The 13,808-nt window shown below is 50.6% G+C and overlaps 7 protein-coding genes across 7 annotated transcripts; 3 read left to right on the top strand and 4 right to left on the bottom strand.

Moving 5' to 3' along the window:
* Positions 1–697: 697 nt before the first annotated feature.
* Positions 698–1,993, top strand: N7457_009235 (uncharacterized protein; the record flags this gene model as incomplete). The annotated part of the gene is made up of 1 exon (XM_057180278.1): positions 698–1,993. The coding sequence occupies one exon, from the start codon at positions 698–700 to the stop codon at positions 1,991–1,993; it is 1,296 nt and encodes a 431-aa protein (XP_057028664.1).
* A 1,193-nt stretch (positions 1,994–3,186) lies between these two features.
* On the top strand, positions 3,187–3,803 carry N7457_009234 (uncharacterized protein; the record flags this gene model as incomplete). The annotated part of the gene is made up of 3 exons (XM_057180277.1): positions 3,187–3,367; positions 3,493–3,722; positions 3,774–3,803. 3 exons carry the CDS (start codon positions 3,187–3,189, stop codon positions 3,801–3,803), a joined length of 441 nt encoding a protein of 146 aa, XP_057028663.1.
* A 669-nt stretch (positions 3,804–4,472) lies between these two features.
* Positions 4,473–5,420, bottom strand: N7457_009233 (40S ribosomal protein eS19; the record flags this gene model as incomplete). The annotated part of the gene is made up of 3 exons (XM_057180276.1): positions 4,473–4,767; positions 4,837–4,961; positions 5,391–5,420. 3 exons carry the CDS (start codon positions 5,418–5,420, stop codon positions 4,473–4,475), a joined length of 450 nt encoding a protein of 149 aa, XP_057028662.1.
* A 475-nt stretch (positions 5,421–5,895) lies between these two features.
* Positions 5,896–8,164, bottom strand: N7457_009232 (RNA 5'-triphosphatase domain-containing protein; the record flags this gene model as incomplete). Its single annotated transcript, XM_057180275.1, has 2 exons — positions 5,896–7,655; positions 7,708–8,164. 2 exons carry the CDS (start codon positions 8,162–8,164, stop codon positions 5,896–5,898), a joined length of 2,217 nt encoding a protein of 738 aa, XP_057028661.1.
* A 682-nt stretch (positions 8,165–8,846) lies between these two features.
* On the bottom strand, positions 8,847–10,780 carry ilv3B (putative mitochondrial dihydroxy acid dehydratase; the record flags this gene model as incomplete). Its single annotated transcript, XM_057180274.1, has 3 exons — positions 8,847–10,300; positions 10,358–10,571; positions 10,622–10,780. The coding sequence occupies 3 exons, from the start codon at positions 10,778–10,780 to the stop codon at positions 8,847–8,849; spliced, it is 1,827 nt and encodes a 608-aa protein (XP_057028660.1).
* A 451-nt stretch (positions 10,781–11,231) lies between these two features.
* N7457_009230 (anthrone oxygenase family protein) lies at positions 11,232–11,904 on the top strand (the record flags this gene model as incomplete). Its single annotated transcript, XM_057180273.1, has 2 exons — positions 11,232–11,292; positions 11,342–11,904. The coding sequence occupies 2 exons, from the start codon at positions 11,232–11,234 to the stop codon at positions 11,902–11,904; spliced, it is 624 nt and encodes a 207-aa protein (XP_057028659.1).
* A 245-nt stretch (positions 11,905–12,149) lies between these two features.
* On the bottom strand, positions 12,150–13,712 carry N7457_009229 (pex2/pex10/pex12 family protein; the record flags this gene model as incomplete). The annotated part of the gene is made up of 3 exons (XM_057180272.1): positions 12,150–13,010; positions 13,070–13,333; positions 13,404–13,712. The coding sequence occupies 3 exons, from the start codon at positions 13,710–13,712 to the stop codon at positions 12,150–12,152; spliced, it is 1,434 nt and encodes a 477-aa protein (XP_057028658.1).
* Between the last annotated feature and the right edge of the window lie 96 nt (positions 13,713–13,808).

Here is a 13,808-nt window from a genome sequence, read left to right as displayed (position 1 = left end):
TATATGTTATGTACATCCATAGCTTGTAAGAAGCCTGACTGATCAAAACCAAAGCCGAGGAACCTCTATATCAACAGAAATCATCATGGAGCCTACTTCAAGTTGTGATGTCGATCCATTTGCAAGCTTCTTTTATCCTTTCCTAATCGAGTGGCATCTTTGTTTGTGGACGCCATTCGTGAGACCGTTCCAAGGATACTAGTATTCGGCGTCTCGCATGAAAGAGAAGACTAAACCAAACAGCCCTTACAACTTGGTTTTTTTTCTCTCTATTTGTCCTCTATCTATGGTACTTGAGGATTCTTTGTTTTGTTCAATATTTGTACGTATTTGCCGTCTTGATTTGCACGAGTTCCCGAGTGTTTCCCCCTCGGCTCTACCAAGCGCTTTGCTCCCACCTCTTTCTCAATCACTCTCTGATCTGACAGTTTTCCGAACTTGAAGGACGTTCTTCATTCCCCGTCTTATAATGGAAGGGAACAGCGATACCGTGAATGAAGAGACCAATGACATAGATTCTGATACCGAGTCTATGATCGAAGAGGCCAGGTAGACAACCAGCTTGCAATCACTTGAATTAAGCCCTGACGATTTTAGATGTCCTTATGTGGCCGGAAACAAGATCACGCTGCAGATAGAAGGCCGCCCGGTTCAGGCGACTATCGTTAAAACCTTTGAGCGGACTCAGTCCTGTGCCATGGTCGTTTCTTTTGATTCCGACCTCTCTGCTTTAGGCATTACAGGGGATGTGGTTCTGAAGCTTTACGATAGACGATTCTCGACCGAACTACGAAGTACCTGGAAACTTGCCCCTCCTTGGACTCCACGCCTAGAGAGAAATTTCCATGAGTATATTTGCACAGACGAAGGCAAGGAGGAATTTATCACTCGGAACAAGCTTTTTGTCAAATGGAGAGAGGAGGATTGGGGATACCGCCCAATCATTAGCGAGGAAGACATCAATGGGCAGCAGGATACCACACAGCAGCAAGACACCACACAGCAGCAGGACACCAATAGGGATGAAAATGTTAAGCCTAATAGCCTACCCAGCCACATTTCCATGCCCTCTTTTAAGCTGCTGTCCCCTATCTTCCACTTGTGTGGAATGGCTTCTCGTGGCCTCTGTCTCACTATCCGACTTCTCGGTACTGCGCTCACAACTACTATTTCCTTGGGACAGGGCATGTTTACTAGAAAACAAGAGATAAGGGACGACGAAACCAACAGAAACCAAAGTCCTGACGCATACCACGAAGTGGGCGGAGAACCACAGAACGAAGAACCCAACACAGCGCCTGAGCACACAGAGGAGTCGGATAGCGACGAAGAGCCCGACCAGGATTGGGAGAACTTATTAGGTGAAATGAAGCTCTATCCTCACAGGCAACTTCTTTATGCTGCAGAAGGTGCAGCGTATGAAGCGATGCAAGACATGCAAGGCATTTATGTGCCTCGAATTTTCGCCCATACGAAAATCCTCGGTCCGGAGCGCTACACCCAAGACCCGTCTATCAGCAAATATTTCGAGCACCCCGGGATTCTCATGGAATATATCGAAGGGTTTCCTCTGCCGGATATTGCCGAACATGCCCCAAGGGAAGCATGGCAGCCAATCATCGACAAAGCTATCGAGATCGTCAATATGGTCAGGCACCATGAAGTAATGAATGATGATACGAACGTAAGGTGCTTCATCGTGCAACCTGATCCAACCAACAGCGTGGATTCCGAATACAAATTCAAGCTCACTATGATTGACTTTGGCCATACCACCCTCCGTAGACAGTATCCTCCTGACCCTGACGGGAGGGATTGGCGAAAAATGGAGGCATATACGGACGCAGAGGGGGCTATTGGGAGAGTCATGGAAGGAAAATTGGAAAGGTACTTTGGTGGAGGCTACGTTTATCGTCGAACATCCTATACTCAAGGACTTATTGACGATTATCTGAAAGTGGGTGCTAGGTTTGCTGATCCAGAAGATTGGTAGGACGCGGGTTGATCTCTCTCTTCTACTTCTCCCCCTGGGTAGCGAGAAGGTGAATTGTTATCATTTTCATTTGGAATTTCTCTCAGAAGATCATCCACAAAGCACGAGTCAAACTCGACCCCAAACCGTCTACTTCTCCAGGACTTAGGCCATAGGGAATCCTTTCTGCTCTTTTGTCGGGGCCCCATTCTTTTTACAAAGCACTGCACTTCAAGCTCATACCTGACTCCCAGTCTCGGTGGAATGCCGTGGTCGATGCTCGAACATGATGTTTGAGAGTACAATTCTATTATGTGCTAAAACTTATTACTTTGCCAGGCAGCTTGGACATGGATGGTTCCATCAATTCTCCTACCTCCCAGGAGGTTGTCGATGCCCTCAAAGCCGAGTTCAAGAAACCCAGAAAATAGACACCACCTCTACGGAAATGAACTCAGTCTTTGTTTCTTCCTCATTGCAGTCTTGGGCTAGCATTCTTTTTTTCCTCTTTAAGGCATCTCCCTCGTGTTCTCGTAGATTATCATTGGACTTATAAATTCTTACCCCGGGCCTTCTCTCTTCTTTGATTTGACCTTTACTTACACTACAAGAAGCTGGGCCCCGAATATTATATATGAAGATATATTCTCCAAGTCAAGTCGAACGCCGAAAGGTGTATGCGGGTAAGTGATCTCCACTTCGGAATGGCATCCGAAGTCCAACTTCAACGCTTGCGCTATTTCGGACTTGCACAGCAGGGCATCTTATGTACAGTTCATGGTCCCCATGTATTCCTGTGTTACTCTGAGGCTATTTGAAGTAATCTCCAAAACCCCATATCCGTCAGTAGTAAGCCGACGGCGCAGGCGCAACTCGACCCGACGGATTACATATCCCATATCTGTATGTAGTCATTAAGCAGAAATGTAATCAATGGAAGATAAAACCCCATGCCTGGAAGAAGCCATTTAGGAAAGTAAAAAGTAGAAATCAAAACCAAGTCGAGCCTCCAAAAGACAACACCAATTCCCCGAAGTATATGACTCGCGATAAGATCGGATGCGTCCTTTCCGATATTTCCCCTCAGGAAATAGCCCATCGCCCGCACTAAAAATCCCCATTACCGCATCCTTTCTAATTCTCTCTCTCCTATTTGGAAGATATTTATAATCGAACTGCAAAATCACTCCAAGAGTCACAAGAAAACCCCAAAGATGTCCTACGAAATCGCCTACGACACCACCCGCGCACCGTCCCGCGCTGCGGCACTCGTCGCCTTCATGGAAGACTTCTATCGCACCAGCGACACCGAGTCCCTGCACGAGAAATATGTCCAGAGCTTCACTGAAGATGCAACGCTGATCATGGGACCCAAGGAGGCCAAAGGCACAAGCGGTATGTCGCCACCCGATCGTCTTGTATATCGGCGAAAGCTACGAAATGGATAGTTTCGTCTTTGATGCAGAATATACATTTGGGGGATAGTTTGGATTGGAAATACGAAACTGACTTTCCGCTAGCGATTCTGTCTCTTCGTCATGGTCTCTGGACACATGTTGCCTCGCGCCGTCATACGCCTGCGCGGATCTACTTCGGCGGCGAGGATGAGATCATGTTGTATGGTGGCGTGAACTATAGGCTCAAGACTAGCCCCGATGATGATGTCTATGTGCCCTGGGCTGGACGGGTTGTATTTGCGCCTCAGAAGGAGGGCGAGGAGGTCAAGATGCTGTTTTATCAGGTTTACTTGGTGAGTAGTTGGTAGGCTTTTGCTATGTGGTGTTGGTGCTGATTGAGATAGGATACGGCGGCTCAGTCGGGAAAGAAATGAAGCACATATAGGTAGAATTGGAATGGGGGTAAGCTTGGACTTGCCTTTGTACATATTTCTTTTTTGTTGTGCATAAATTCCAAGGAGTGGATATCAACTAGATACCCCGATGATATAAAATAGATCCACATCCAAGGCTAGCGAGGCCGACACCAGACGTCTACATCTACATCTATGGAGAGTGAGAGGACGGGACAGTTTTGAAGTGTTTAGACATGCTCTTTATTTCCAGGAGACCGCGAGAGAAAAAAGGGACAAAGACGCCGTAGGGTTGGTCGGGGTCAAAGAGGTGAGGGAGATCATAAAAACATGTCAAAGGGAAAAAAGATCCCCTCCCCTCGACAAGAAAGAGAGGGGAAAAGGATTTGTGCAGACCGTCCCGTCCGCTCTCTTCTCTCGTTCAAGTCTCCGGATAATGATGCCTCAATCCTCATGCACTCTCCACCGCCCATATCTCTCTCCGCTAGTAGCCCCGTCTGGTCGTCAGAAAAAAAATAATGAATTGGAACAAGAAAAAAGAAACAAACGTAAAGTCGCGCACGGGACCGCAAGCTCCGAATTTTTATTTTTGTGCCGTCATTTCCAATATTTTGCCGCCGTAGCGAAGACAAAACCACAAAAACAAACGACTTATCCCCGAACTATTAAAAGCCCATCGTTGCGATACGTTTATTCCTCATCCGACTCCTCCTCGTCGTCGACGGTGGTCTTGGCGATACGGTCCAAATCACGCTGACCGCTCTGGGTGATGCGGCGGCCACCCTTCTCCTCATCGATCTCAAGGACACCGATCTTCTCAAGGGCCTGGAGGGCCTTGCGGTCGACGGAGCCGGAGGCATCGACGTGGTGGGCGGGGCGGGCACCGCGGTTCTTGGTGGAACCGTGGACCTTGCGGAGACGGCCGACACCGACGGTCTTGCGCATGTAGATGTGGCGGGCACAGGCGGCGGCGCGGACGTAGAACCTTCAAGAATGCAAATGTTAATGGTTTATTTCGGATATTTCGTGGGTTGGTGTGTGGTGCAAGTCGTACCAGTCAGCATCCTGGGGAGGAAGCTCGTTGGAGGCAGAGGTCTTGACAGTGTCAACCCAGCCGGGGATGGGGAGCTTTCCCTGACGCTTCAGGAAAGCAGAGTAGGCAGCAATGAACTTCTGCGCCTGTGATAGGAGTAAGAAACATATGTTAGTCGCGGCTCATCAAGGTATGCGTGGATCGGTCAAAAGTCTGCAGATTTGCAGATGTGTCGGGATTCGTTTCTGGAAAAGCGGTTGTATCATTCGTCGGGGGGATTTTGCGCCGGCATACAGTCGTTGCATCGAGCATCTCATAAGAGAATACCGATCGATGGATAGATCCATCAAGACTTTGGCCCCTCAAAACATGCGTGCACAATCCTTCAATATTCGATATTTTCCGATAGGCAATCAAGCCGTTCGCATATTGCGTAGTGTGGCGTATTCCGTGCGAGGCCTTTCCATCATGGCGATATAATCCGATGTTGTGATATCCGTGTATCCAGAAACGAACCGTCCACATCACGCAAAGCAGAGCTGACCGATCACCTGAAACTCGAGCAGGACACTTACGTCCACATCGCGAACGGTAACACCACCCATTTTGGCGACTTGTCGAGGGGTCGAAGGGTAGGGATTAGAGAGAGAGAGGCGTTGGGCGTCGAGGTGGGCAGGGTCGAAGTCGAAGAGTCGCTCAAAATTTCAAGACACACACAACTCTGGGCGGGTTGGGTCTGTGTGCCGTTCGCTTGGAGTCCGTTTTGGGTTTAGCCGTACCCTAAACTGGGTCATGTGATGTGGCCCAACTAGTGCCTGACGGATCAGGCTCCACATCATATTTCCCGTCGCCTGACATTTCAGGTGTGTTTTCATTTGCCCTACAAGATGCAATTCGTGAACATCATTTACAGAGCGCATTCCTTCATTTTCACATTTTTATTAATCATACATTAATTTAAACCTATTAATTAAAACCTATTTCATGATACTTTCATTATTCGTAATTGCAGGGAAAAAAATAAAAATAAACCCCGTTTCCCAATGCTTTGAGCAACTTCAACGCCAGAACCACTCAGAATTACAGCGTGGGCGCTCTCTTCAGCCCAACGCAATACCTCACAAATAGTGTATCAACAAAATGACCATGTCGAATGCCAGGAGGTCGGCATCGATTGAACTCATCAATGGCATCCTGCACAGCAAAACCAAGATGTTCGATCAGATAACAAGCGATCAGAAACCCAGTACGATTATAGCCATAGTGACAGTGCACTCCAACCAGTGGACGAGGTAGGGACTTTTCTTCCTCTGTGCGCTGCTCCATCTTCACATCTATATCCTTTTGAAGGCTGTTGACCAAAGCGATGAAGTCTCGCGCCTCATCTGGGGTCGGAGGAATCTTGGATACCGTTGGGTGCTTGTAGTAGCGAATCCCACCCTTCTCCATTTCGGCTGGGTTATAGACTGGACTCTCATGACTGATGTCAATGACAGCGTGGATCCGACCGCGGTACTTTGCTGAGAAAGTCACAGGGTTATGTTCCTCGTCCACCTCACGCAACATCTTAAGCGCAGCAAAAGTGTTGGCGATCCGCTCCGAGACTGGCGCGACCTTCTTCCACTTGGCAAGATTCTTGACATCCCACTTTCCAGATGTGTTCATGTACTGCAGTTGCCAGCCCAGACCAAGACGCTTGTCGATGTTCGACGACATGAAATCCTGGATAATCCCTGCAAGAGTGCGGTAGGTCGCCCGGTCGTACAGCAGTGCATGAGATGCAGGCGCCGGCAAGATTGCCGATTTGACCACGCGCTTCCGCTGGCCAACCTTCAAATTCTTCTCGGAGATCTCCACATCGAACACCTTTTCATTGCCAAGAACATTGGTTGGGGGTGACATCTGGTCATGAACCCGCGAAGCATCAGGAATGATACTGCTGTCGCTGGTGTCGATCATGGTGTGGGCTGAAGCATCCCCGAAGAATTTCAAAAGCTTTTGCACCTCCACTGGTTTGGTCACAGCATCCGCCTCTCCCGCGATAAGCAGAACCGGCATGCGGATTCCCGCCCAGACCGTTTCGCCAGGGAGACCGCCAATCGGATGGTCGCTATTATAGTAGGTGGGAAGTGTGCCCCACGCCATACGTCGCCAGACAGGTGTTCGGCTTTGCTTGTTGAAGCGCACCTGCAGATCTCGCGTTTCGATATCGGCAGCGACACCGACCATCCTCATGACACTGGCACTTTGTTCTCCTCCGCGTCTGTCCCAGCGACGCCAAAGGTCGAAAATCGCACCAGGAACATATAGCAATCGGCGGAACTTAGCGGTCTCATCTGCAGAGGGGGGTGAGGCTCGAGGGCACACGGCAACGAGGCCGATGATGTGCTCTTTCAGCTTTGCGCCGATGGAAGATGTCGACGACGCCAAGAGGGCAGACAAAGAACAGCCTAGACTGTGTCCTACCAAAATTACTTCCTGGCCAGCCTCACGATCCCGATGCTGATCAATGGCTACAGCCAATAGTTCGGACAGAGCCTCCACGGTGTATGCATTCCAATCTGTGGGTGCGAACTTGGACAGTCCACACCCGGGCAAGTCAATGCCAAAGCATGATCCAACATTAGACAGACTAGTGAGGAGATGGTGAAATTGCGCGAGAGATCCGCCTAGCCCATGGACGACCACGACCAAGGGAACAGGAGTCGGTTTGGTCGGCAATCGAGCTAGATGTGGATGGGGGCAGTAGAAGGTGCGAATAGCGGGATAGGTAGCTACCGAAGTAGTATAAGAGTTGTATGTGGTAAATTTTCTCAAAATACCCGGGTCTGTTTCGTATGCTGCGCGAGTGTTAAGAAAACTCCCAAGTTAAAAAACAAGCTATCCACGTACCATCGGAGCTTTGCTGCTGAGGCTCGGACTGCCAATCCTTGGCCTTGTAATTGGGATTGGTTCCATGGCGCAGCGATGCATTGCTGTCGTAATCTTCATCTTCGTAGTCCTCATCCTCCGAGGAGCTCAGAGTTTTCGAGGATTTAGTGGAGCTCTTGCGAGCGGCGGGGCGCTGCGCACGAGAATATTTCGACGCTGATAGCTTGCGCGTCACCAGCGACGACAGCAACCCACATCCAGTCATGGCGATCACACAGGTAGTCAAAAACACAACCTGACCCCAGTTCACGTTGTCATTGCGGTAGAGGCCGCGGAGAGAAGTGGCGATGGCGGAGAGAGAAGCGTTTTGAGCAGCCGCGCGCACGGAGTGGAAGAATTGCAGGAGAACTGCGACACCCGATTGTTTGGATTCCGACGTTAACGAGTCGTAGAGGGCGGAGATAGCGTCGGACCCCATGATTAAGTACTGGAGGGGCGTTCTGGACTCTTTCAGAGCCCCCCGATGGTGATTTTTGCCAAGAGCCACGCGAGGAGGCACCCGATGCTGTTTGGATGCAGTGCAGATAGCCCCGAGGCCAATGAGAAGAGCGAGATCGACAACGTTGAAGGGAGTTGCGAAGGAAAGAAAAAGCAGTCCGGGTTCGGGTTCAGCCACTCACAGCCTCGGGACGAGCGGCGTGGGGTGAGTCACTCCTTAGGCCCACTTGCGTGCAGCCACAATTTTGGAAGGAGCGACTTGTTTGTTTATGGCAGTTACTATGGAGAGGGAAGTACCCTGTACCTTCACACTCAAATGTTGGGCCTTAAGCATAATTTAGTGCCCTTGACTATATCCTGGGGTCTAATTTTTGGGCCTCTTGTTGGGCTGTTCTATTCTTATTGCCAAGCTATTGCTTCTGCCCATGTGATTCCGTTTCCTTATGCCCAGCATGTGCCAATTGCTGCCTATTACTGGCCAATTACAAGCGGGGCCTCCAAGATCAATCTCAACATCGAATGTTTATGTCTTTTCTAGAACATGGTAGAGCAGTTATTGGTACGGAGTACTCCGTAGTTCATATCATCATTCAAATTGCCCTCCAAACAAGCTGCGTGGATACACTATCGCACGTACTTAGATGTTATATCGCAATAATTCATTAAAACAGATCGGTCATGGCTCCCTGCGATGCATCACTGACCAATCGGGCGTACTTGGCCAACACACCACGAGTAATCTGCGGTGAGGGAGGTGTCCACTGACGTCGTCTTTCCGCAAGTTCCTCATCCGAGACATCCATCGAGAGCGAATTTGTCTCAGCATCGATGGTGACGATATCTCCATCGCGAACGAGCGCAATCGGGCCACCCACAGCGGCTTCGGGCACAATATGGCCGACAATGAAACCATGGCTGGCACCCGAGTACCGTCCGTCAGTAATGAGAGCGACATTCGTGAGTTTGGCTCCCATCAGTGCGGCACTGGCCTTTAGCTGTTCCGGCATTCCAGGTCCACCCTTAGGGCCCTCATAACGCACGATGATCACGAGGTTCTCGCCGCGGGGGATGCGGCCCTCGTTCAAAGCATCATTGAGCCGGTGCTCTTTGTCAAAGACACGGGCCTTGCCAGTGAACCGCAACCCCTCCTTGCCTGTGATCTTGGCAACTGCACCGCCTGGTGCAAGATTGCCACGTAGAATCTGCAAGTGGCCGGTCGCCTTGATTGGGTTGTCCAATGGGCGGATAAGATCCTGTCCCTCAGAGAGTGAGGGGAACGAGGCAACGTTCTCGGCCAATGTCTTGCCCGTCACAGTGGGGATATCTCCATCCAACAGACCGGCTGCAATCAGCAGCTTCTGGACTGATGGGACACCGCCGATCTCATATAGATCCGCCATGTAGTATTTACCACTGGGGGACAGGTTGGCAATGAAGGGAATCTTGTTGCTAACCCGCTGGATATCATCCAGGGTCAGGTCAACACCGGCTGTCCGAGCCATCGCCAAGAAGTGGAGAACACCGTTGGTGCTTCCGCCCAGTGCCATAGTCATGACAAGAGCATTCTCAAACGACCGCTTGGTCAGCAAGTCTCGGGGCCGAATGTTCTTCTCCAAGCAGACTTTGATTGCCTCTGCAGCACGAACACATTCGCGCATCTTGGATGGCGATTCAGCAGGCGTAGAAGATGAGCCTGGTAGCGAGAGACCCATCGACTCGATGGCCGTGGCCATGGTGTTTGCTGTGAACATACCACCGCAGGCACCGGCACCAGGGCAAGCATGCCGTTCCAAGTCATCCATGATCTCGTCTTGGGTTTTGGTTTGGTCACCACCATCGTCGGGCTGGCGCAGGGTACCGTAGGCGTAGGCACCCGCTGCCTCAAAGCATGTTGAGACATTAATAGGTTTCCGCAGGTGCTCAGAGTAGCCAATTCCAATAGTTCCACCGTAGATCATAATGGATGGACGGTTGTGGCGAGCCATACCCATCACAACACCGGGCATGTTCTTGTCGCAGCCTGGGATAGCAATACAGGCATCGTGGTATTGCGCACAAGTCACAGTCTCGACACTATCAGCGATGACCTCTCGGGTTTGGAGGGAGAATCTCATTCCTAGCAGCAGATTAGCTATTTCACCTTCTAGAAATCAGAGTGGATGCGCCAACCAACCTTCGCTGCCCATGGTGATTGCATCCGAAACACCAATCGTGTTGTACTGCCAACCAAGCATGCCCTGTTCCATAACTGACTTCTTGACGGTCTTGGCCAAGTCCATCAAGTGCATGTTGCATGGGTTTCCTTCCCACCATACTGAGGCGATACCGACATGCGGGCTCTTCGCCATGGCTTCCTTATCAGGGACACCGGCGGCATAGAGCATAGCCTACAACAACGTCAGTATTGGATCCCATCATCTTCTCAATTCCAACCTACCCGTGCTCCGGGGAAATCATGGCCCTTAGTGATAGTGTGGGAGTGACGGTTGAGTGCGGGGGAGCCATCCGGATGCTTCGCATCTGTGGGCAAAGATGGGAAGTTGATATATTTGGCCTCGCTCAGAGTGCTAGACTGCGTTGGCTGTGAGGGATCCATGACGACGAGTTGGTAGGGAAATTCAATGAGTAGAGTGTAAAACAAATATGCCCAACACAATTACCAAAAGATATAGCCCACAACCGAGCCTTGAAGAAACTCGCTGTCAACTCCCCAGTGGACCCCGCGTTCCTCCAGTGAAAAGCAGCCGATTGAAGAGCACGTCGGAGTTGGGCCTAGTCTCCGACTCGGCGATCGGTCCGGGGGATCTCCACGTATAGCATCATGGGTTGGTCAATTGTTTGATTACAGATGATAATCAAATAGATTAGCCCAAAGAATATACGATATTGAGGCGACTGTTGGCGCGGAGGCCGCAACCCCCGAACCCCCGAGATCGGCTGTTACGTCATACACCGTCAAAGCAAACTTACGATGGTTAAAAGGCCCTGAGACATCTCTCCTTTTTCTGATTCAAACCATCGATCCAGAATACAATATTGATCTCCCAATGGCCACCGACGTGAGAATCGCCCAAGCGATTGGCACCATTGGCTGCGCAATCGCAGCAGGTAAGCAACACTGCAACATGACTACATGCAGACATTAACGGTATCCGAGGTGGAATCGCCACACTGTCAATAATAAGCATCCCAACTCTTCTTGTTCCAGCCCGTCGTCCTGCAAATGCGACGCTACCAGCCCAAGATACCCCAGGAACGCCGGCCACCCACCTGACACACCAGTGGTTCAATCTGTACGATCGTGGTCACTTGATTTTCCCCGGCACAGCGGTAGTGTCATCACTCGCAAACCTCTATGTTCTCTGGGAATTGCGGGATTCCCCTACCCCCGCCCCAGATCTTCTTGGTGGCAGCTGGTCCACGTCCTATATGCTTGCTATTGGGTTCACGATGAGCATTGTACCCTTTACGCTAGCACTTATGAGGAAGACCAATGATAAACTGATGGCTCATGCGAAGAGGGATGATGCGGCTAACGCGGAGGGTACGAAGGAGATGGTGGTTAGTCCACAGGAAACGGCGAAGCGAGCGCGGGAGGATGACGAGGTGCTTGGGCTTTTGCAGTATTGGTCGAAGCTGAACCTGATCAGGGCTTCGCTTCCGCTTATGGGGGCTGGCATTGGGTTCTATGCTGCTGTTTCCAGCTGGGTGCTTCCTTGAATATCGATAGTAAGAAGAGTTATCTGATTCGGTATCGTCATTTTTCTGTTCTCAAATTAAACCCCAGTACGAATATGTGAAAGCGAACTTCAGCAATTAAGAGTATGGGTATCGTCGAATTTCTATTGGGGCTGCAAGTTATGTATGTGCTGCGGCCACCCGAGTAGTTATAGCTATATGAACAAGTTGGAGGAGACAGGGTCAATATGTACCAAGAGCCTCAAGAGCATGCCTCAGAGATGTTGTCATGTTGAAGCAGACTTTATGTCCTCGTCTTCGGCAGGGTCCTTCTCAATGGTGGACCATTGCTCAGAATGTTGCAGGGCTTCATCGGCACTAATTTCCTGCAATGGGCTGGACTTCTCAGATGAGGCCTCTTGGTGGGGCTCTGGCTCATGGATTTCTTCATCTGCCTCATCAATAGCAAAGCCAACAATCTTTCCGGTACCAGGCTGGGAACGTGCCTCTTCTAGCACGTCGCCGTTCCAAGGCTGGCACTTTTTGACAATTTCACCACACCGGAGGCAAGTCCACCCCTGACCTTCTTCCGCCTCGACCTTCTGCACAATACAGACGAAGCAGTAGATACAGCCACAAGGGACAGTCTCGTATGGGTTTGTGATATCAGTTTGTGCCGATCCCGAGATTCCACCTGACGCAGCGGCCGCCATAACATCAGCTTCCGAGGTTGTTGTTGGGTTTTGATCGCGGTAGCAGATAGCACAAGTCCGTTCCGGGAGGAAGGCCAGCTCCCCTTGCTTTTCGGAAGGTTCATCATCGTCGTCATTTGACCGGATAGAATTGACCATCCTGCGCCAGGCCCGACTTATCCAACGCCGCCAGCGACCAATTCCGACAAGAGGAAGGAGGAAAAGAAGGAATTCGGTAAACGCATGCCAGACTAGCTGCCGGTTTAGGTATTCAAATGATACCTCACGGCTGGCCTGCGCTGAGGGTGGAGTCAAGCGGATGCGAAGGATGCGGTCGACCAAGGTGCGATATCGGCCGTTCACTAGGAACACGAGGAAAGAGACAAAAGCTGCGATTGAGTGCGACGTTGAGATAAAGTCCGTTAGGCGAGACAACATCCGGATATCCTGCGATGGCTTTGTGGTATCAGTCAGTATAAAAATCGCCAACCTAGACCGGTATATCGGCAACAAACCTCATCATAGCCACCTTCTTGCGCAATCAACCAACTCTCCCATTTGTCCCAAGCATATCGTCCTCCAACTGTCAATAAACCATAGATACTCTTCTGCCATTTCGTTGGAGAAGAAAAGACAGGCCCTTTGCTTCGACTATCGGTGTACTTCAGGCCCTGTAGCGCCGCGCCATACGAGGCATTGTGATCCCATATTGATAATTTGAAGAGTATAGCTCGCAACGCAAACAAAATCTCGTGGGACCAATCTTCTCGCATTTGGGGCTATATTCGTTGTCAATTGCCATTATCGTAAAAGCCTTCAGGGATTCCCTCTCCGAGGATTCATACATACCCCGAAGTATTTGAGGGCCTCCCCAACTTGGCCTTTCATCAGACCAAGCAGCTCCTCATCTAACAATTCGGCATCCACCTGGCCCACTCGAAATGCGGGGCGCGTCCCATCTCTCCCGTTGACGGTATTCCATATCCGCCACCCTGAACTGGGCAATCGATTCAATGGATATGGTAAACGCTGGACGGCGGCCGGGCTGATTGGAGAAGCCGCCTGCTGTGCCGCATGACGGGCGCGCGATTCGGCCTCGCGCAGGCGACGTCTTTCAAGAACCCGCTCTTGTGCAGCGGCGAAGTTTGTTGAGCTCATCGCGAAATCATGGTTTGATTGTGGTTGATAGGAGGGAGCGGGCTGGGGATCGTGAGAACACGGGGAAATGATGGGGCCCGGAGTTGCTCATTGACC

The sequence above is a fragment of the Penicillium paradoxum genome, assembly GCF_028828445.1.
Source record: "Penicillium paradoxum strain IBT 22861 chromosome Unknown utg000007l_segment0_segment0, whole genome shotgun sequence".
Classification (NCBI taxonomy): domain Eukaryota; kingdom Fungi; phylum Ascomycota; class Eurotiomycetes; order Eurotiales; family Aspergillaceae; genus Penicillium; species Penicillium paradoxum.
Note: the sequence above shows the minus strand (reverse complement) of the source record. Positions and strands in the feature narration are given on the sequence as shown.